The 6,705-nt window shown below is 35.5% G+C and overlaps 1 protein-coding gene across 1 annotated transcript in view; it reads left to right on the forward strand.

Moving 5' to 3' along the window:
* LOC107090968 (matrix metalloproteinase-17-like) overlaps positions 1-4,714 on the forward strand; it is a 115,209-nt gene extending 110,495 nt beyond the window's left edge. Inside the window, exon 10 of the mRNA XM_015384637.1 lies at positions 2,246-4,714. Coding sequence (XP_015240123.1) covers positions 2,246-2,562 — 317 coding nt within the window. The 3' untranslated portion in view covers positions 2,563-4,714. The remainder of the gene's footprint in view (positions 1-2,245) is intronic.
* Positions 4,715-6,705: the final 1,991 nt, after the last annotated feature.

Consider the following 6,705-nt stretch of genomic DNA (forward strand, 5'->3'; position numbering starts at 1 on the left):
TTGCTTCCCCCATTTTGTTGCTGACAAATGTAATTGGCGGCTAAATTATGTTTACTTGGTTCTAGGGGAAAAGATTGGGAGTAAAGTTTCCACATGCGAATGGTTTATATTTTTAACCAGACTGTGATTTTTAACTGTAAATCTTCCTGATATGTTTAACATTCTTTTAGAAAATTACATACACATCCTGAACATGACAATTATATTATGCATTTCTAAATATCTATATTTTTAAGAGGTAGCTGCACATATTTCAATGTACTGTACATTTTCTATCCAATTTATACAGGCTCAAATAAAAAAACAATGCACTCTGTTTTGTTAAATATTTAGCAAGCTTACATACTGTTTTAGACATTGGCAAGGTATAATTTATGCTGGATATATTGCACAACCAGTCTTCCTATGAAAGATAATAGTTTTTTCAAATACTTTCCTTTTTTAGCCACAGACTTAGTGTTTAATTATAACCTGCAAATGATCAAATAGTTAAAACCAGGTCCACTCCAGACTTGATGCTTGCTTTAAATGCCTAAAGCCGTTTTTGATGTGTGATTAAGAAGTTCATGTTTACACATCTATTAATATTCAAGTTTCACCCTATAGTTGTAGTCTTTTTTGTTTTATTTTTTATTTTTGTGGTTATTTTGAATAATTCACCACTACCATGGTGGAAATCCAGTAAAGTGTGTTTGTCTCTATATATTCTTTTGGAGTTGAAGCCCAAAAAACGTAATCTTTGTCTAATCTTTCCCCAGAGGAAAGTGGACGTGTCCATGTGGGTAGATGCAAATTTAAGTCATATTTTAAAAGAGTTTTTAGTATTCAGTATTCAGGTTGGAACTAAACATGCCTTACTGTGAGAAGGTGTTCTTTAGGGTTGTAAAAAGAATTGATTTGCCAATTATATTGTGATTTTCGGCTGCCCAATATAATTTCTATCTTTCAGTACCTAGATACGTTTTCCAAAATCACATGTTTATCTAAAACAATGAGGAAAGATAGGCCACCTCTGCACTGCCACTCTGGTAGATGGTGCCGTGGAGCCTTTTTGCTTTGCAATGCAATTTCTGTAATTGAAGCAGTCACAATAGAAGACGTAAATGTCACAATTTGGTTGTGGTTTTGAGGACCTGAATGCAGAGGCTGAGAGGCAGGGGTGAGTTCTTGCAGTTTTAATTACTGGTAACAGTTTACAGAGGCAGGAATCCAAACTCCAACTTAAAAATGTAAAACAAACCACTACCATGGAGACATCGGGGGAAAACAATCACAAGGAGCCAGGGTAAGAGGAGGTAGGACAAAGTAAGGCAATGTTGGATGAGGAACCAGCACTGAGGAACTGTACAAGGAGTGTATTTATGGGAGACTGAACAAAGAAAGTACTAACGAGCAGATTGGGAGCAGGTGTGAACAGAGCAGTCTGGCAAGGAGCTAGTGAAAAGATCAACACAAGAGGGCAACAAATAAAACCCTTAGAACTCAAATATATCCAGAAAATGCAACAAAATAGGAATTAAACCAATAAAACTAGAAAACATGGAGCAAAGTGAAACTTAACAGAACCAAGACCGTGACAGTAAACTGACTCGAACCCCAAGCAACATGGATTCTGTTAAACATATACCGCACTTTTTTATCAATTAATTTCTTTTTGATATCTAAAGAAAATATCACAATATATAGTGATATTGTAAATCATGAAAATGTCGTATTGTGACCCAAGTATCGTGACACGTATTATATCACCACACACATGCCAATACTCAGCCCTAGTGTTACAGCATTTTCCAGTTTATAAAGGTTTAACATTGGTATGTCTGGCCTGATCTAGAAAAACCTTTTATTTGGGGAAATGTAAGTAGTACATTGTTGTATAGTATATTTGTGTATTTTACCATTTATATATATTTAAGTCTGCATGTGTATCTTTATGTGTAACCTCATGTGGTTAAGAGAAGATCCACAATCATTTACAAGTTTTGCACCCAACAAATGTTTTTTTTTTTTAAATTACAGACCTCATATGTTGGAAAAAATTGTAATTTCCAAAAAAATATTTTAATTAAATCCAGTAATCCAAGTAAAAATGTTTATCTATATGGATGAAAAGCTGCAGTATTTACAGATTTGTCATATTTAAATAAATAAGTAATTCATTAGTAATAGTCCACATATAAAATTTTATTTTTTACATTTAAAAATATTTCACAACAGTTCTAACATTGGTCCTCCCTTTCTAAAGGTTCTACATACTTCTTCAAGGGAAAGGAGTACTGGAGAGTGCCGGACAGTGACATGGAGGCGGAGACGGGATACCCCCGTCTGATTGCGAAGGACTGGCTGCTCTGCACCGAGATGCAGTCGGACTCTCCAGACACTGATGCCAAAAGTGCAGTCAACGTGCAGCGGCACCCAGATCATGCAGAGAACGGATACGAGGTTTGCTCCTGCACCTCAGACACTGCTTCACCTTTGGGGGTCCGGCCCTCCCCATCATCACTCTGGCTACTGCCGCCTCTTTGGACAGTCTCATTATGCTTCTACTCTGAACTTCTATGATGGTGAAGCACTGGACAAAGCTCTTTCAAGCGGACTGATCAATAATTAAAAAATGTTGATGCGAAACTCTTTTGTATGTTTTTGCTCTGATTTTGCAGTTATTTATTCAATAAATCCCTTTATTATTTTTTTTTTCTGTCTACAAATGCACCTGACTTTCAATGCTTTGTCATTTTCAACAACATCTCATTAACAAAGGTTTTAAAGAGCAGAAGTATTTTTTAAACAGGGTTCTTATGTCTCCATGTGCAACAGGTGTAGTTCAGTGATCACTCAGGTGCACAGGTGAGCAACATTTTAGGACATAAGATAGAAAATAATTATTAATGCCCAGCTTGGTAAAATAAATGCAATTAATCAAAAACAACTTACAGTTTTGAAATGCTGTAATAGTATGCAGATGTAATGCTAATGTCCTCTCATTGATTATCTGTCAAACTTAAATGATTCAGGTCATCAAAGAAATGCTTGTAGCACTATTTTCTTGCAGAAAAGATATCTTGAGTTTGAACACCTGGGATCTTTCTACATTTAGTATGCAGGTCATGCATGGGTTTTCTCCAGGTAGCCCGGTTTTCTCCCACAGTCCAAAAACTGTTGATTTATGTTTCTAAACTGGCCTTAAGTGTGAGTGCATGAGGACTTTTGGGAATATTTACACCATTTCTATATTTCTGTCGGTTTGTGAATAATGGTTTAAACTATGGTTTGCTTGGACCTCAAAACTAATTATAATACACTTTATTTAAAAAGGGACAGCATACAGTGCAGTAATAAATTAAAAAATTTGACCTACCGTTCTAAATTATAGCATAAACTAATTACCTCCGCCTAGGAGGTTATGTTTTAATCAGACTTGGTTTGTCTGGTTCAAAATAAATAAAAAGTTTTGGACTGATTTTGCTTAAACTTTCAGAGAAGATGCGTATAGTGACTTGCAAAAAAGATGATCTCGATTACTGATTACCCTTATTCGAAAGATTCTGTGAATACAGACATTAACTTAACATGGAAGTCACAACACGTCGGAGGAAATTAGCTACTTGGGGGAGGCCAGCGTCTCTGAGTGCTTTTCTTTTTCAAATCTGTAGTCTCTTGATAGGTTAATGAAGAGATATATTAGAAGAGCAGTAGAGTAAATGAAAATTAAGCTTAAGAACATACTTACTACTCACACCAGACAGGCGGACACAGAGTCAGTAATTACAAAACTTAGCAGTTCTTAGCTGATTTTGTAGAGTGGATTAAAAAGATGTCCATGATTTTGTTAAACATCTGTCATAGATTTTCTTTAGTTTAGGGCCATTATCTCACTTTGTAGGACAGGGCCTCGTCCACTTGAACAGAAAACTGACTTTTCATAGTGAAGTTAAGATTACGAAGGTATTTAATGTTATTTCCACAATGGGCTAGTCTGGTTTAGTCGGCATTTCCTTAAGTAAATCAAATCATTAAAAAAGGCTTCTTGTGACTCAATATATCTGTCAGATAGTAATATTTGTTTAACCTGAAACATTTAAGCATGACAAGACGGCAAAAACAGGATACTTATTCATAATAGTTCAAACTCTTGCTATTCTATTTGGGTCCAAAAACATGTTTAACAAAGTTTTGGCTTCTTATTCAGAAGAAAAGAAACTTATTTTCTCTGTTGGAACTTGTAATTTTTTTTAAGAAATTAAGAAAAAAAAGATTTTATATTATTGAAAATATTTTTTTTAAAACACAAAAGGCTTTTCAAAGTGGAATTTGAATAACTCCAAAATGTATTCAAACATGTGTCTATCAGCGAGCTCCTCACTGCTTATAATGAGTGTGAATACTTAACACTGCCCCTCCTGTAGGTGGATGGACCTGTTTCCTCGCTGTAATTTGTTGACACTGATCCAAAATGAGGATCTCCTGTTCATCTGTGGGCTGAGTCTTTCTCATAACTTCCCTGCTGTCAAATGAAGATTCCATATTCCTGTTTATTTTATTGCCTGCAGCTGCATCATCGTGGGCGCAGGATTTATTCTTGCTGTAAAGATATATTTACCTATAAACTGATATATTTGACTGGAGATGTTTTTGCAGCTATTGCATCACCAAGTGAACTGTGTATATTTTAAGCTGTGTTTTTAATGTACAATATTTTTGTAAAAAAAAAACATAATAAAATAATATAAACGACTTACATTTCTGAATTCTTATTAGGTGCTTCATGTGAGAACATTGTTGTGTGGGTGTTGTTGGTGTTAAAGGGCTCTGTTAAAATCAGAAGTTTACAAGCACTCAGTGACCATGAGTGCTATTTATGCGGGGGATTTATTGGTGCATTAGATGTGTTGGTTGTTTGTTTTTCAGATATAATTGAAAACACGAGTTTGAAATTATTGTCCACTTTCTATAATCTAAGTTTTATATGTATCCTCATATATGCATACACCTTCACCAATATTTGATTTAATGTCCGAAGCAAGTTCTATCAGCCATGTGTTTTTTTCTCTAACCTCTAAAAAGCTTTCTTGTTAGGCACACTCATTTCTCTGTATACTTTAGTCAAGGATTTTAAGCATAATATAATGCTGCTTTATCCATTCAAAAACGAAGGCTTATCCGTGTGTGGGAATCCAGTTGTGTCCAAATTTGAATCAACTTTGAATTTTGTCTCTATGCTCCACCCCAGTGTTGCATTGACCCTGCTTCCTGCTCTCATAACATCATCTGTGCACTTGGTTTTCTCAGTTCTTGTATCTAAGAAACTTTCTGGCTGAAAAACACCATCTGCCAAGTGTGAAAAATGCTTTTGGTTTACTTTCAGGATTATATTTCATCAAGCTCACAAGAGGTGATGCAAAACTTTCTTTCTAAAGGTGTTCAATAAATGACGACAGGGCATTTATTGCTAAATATAAAAAAAAATGGATTGAAAAATTCTGGAATTATAAACAAATATTTAGCTCATACAGAATGTCTGTGCATTTTCATTTTGAATCCATCAAATATTAGGGCTGCCCTTAATATTTTATTTTTTTTTTCTTGAAAAATCAAATGTTAAAGGCTCAAAATCTAAAATATAAAAGTGTTTTTACGCTCTAAATAATTCTCTCTCTCGATTTATATATATATATATATATATATATATATATATATATATACACACTGTGTGCAGAATTATTAGGCAAGTTGTATTTTTGAGGATTATTTTTATTATTGAGCCACAATTGTGTCCTCAATCAACCCAAAAGACTCTTTAATATCAAAGTTTCATATTTTTGGAAGTTGATGTGTTTTGTTTTTAGATTTGGCCATTTTATGAGGATGTCTGTGTGTGTGCAGGTAAATATTACTGTGCAGAATTATTAGGCAACATAATAAAAAAAACAAATTTATACCCATCTCACTTGTTTATTTTCACCAGGTAAACCAATATAACAACTCAAAATCCAGAAATAAACATTTGCGACATTAAAAAACAAACAAAAAAAAACAAATCAGTGACCAATATAGCCACCTTTCTTCACCATGATGCTGAAAAGCCTTCCATTTATAAATTCTATCAGTGTCTTGATCTGTTTGCGATCCACATTGCGTGCAGCAGCCACCACAGCCTCCCAGACACTGTTCAGAGAGGTGAACTGTATTCCCTCCCTGTAGATCTCATATTTAATCAAGAACCACAGGTTCTCGATGGGGTTCAGATCAGGTGAACAAGGGGGCCATGTCATTATTTGTTCTCCTTTTAGACTTTTTCTGGCCAGCCACGCTGTGGTGTATTTTGATGCGTGTGACGGAGCATCATCCTGCATGAATATCATGTTTTTCTTGAATGATGGCGACTGCTTCTTGTAACACTGTTTGAAGAAGGTGTCTTCCAGAAACTGGCAGTAGGTCTGGGAGTTAATCCTGACTCCATCATCAACCCGAAAAGGACCCACAAGCTCATCTTTGATACCAGCCCATACCAGTACCCCACCTCCACCTTGCTGGCGTCTGAGTCGATAAGGAACTTTCTGCCCTTTACTGATCCAACCTGGTGCCCATCCATCTGGCCCATCTGGTGTCTTCACGCTTGATCCTTTTCAATTCAAGGGGAGTTATTTTGCATCTTCTTTTTTCACCACACTTCTTGCGACCCTGTTGGCCATTTGTGATGAACCG

Source organism: Cyprinodon variegatus, unplaced genomic scaffold (genome assembly GCF_000732505.1).
Source record: "Cyprinodon variegatus isolate N-32 unplaced genomic scaffold, C_variegatus-1.0 Scaffold318, whole genome shotgun sequence".
NCBI classification, from domain to species: Eukaryota; Metazoa; Chordata; class Actinopteri; order Cyprinodontiformes; family Cyprinodontidae; genus Cyprinodon; species Cyprinodon variegatus.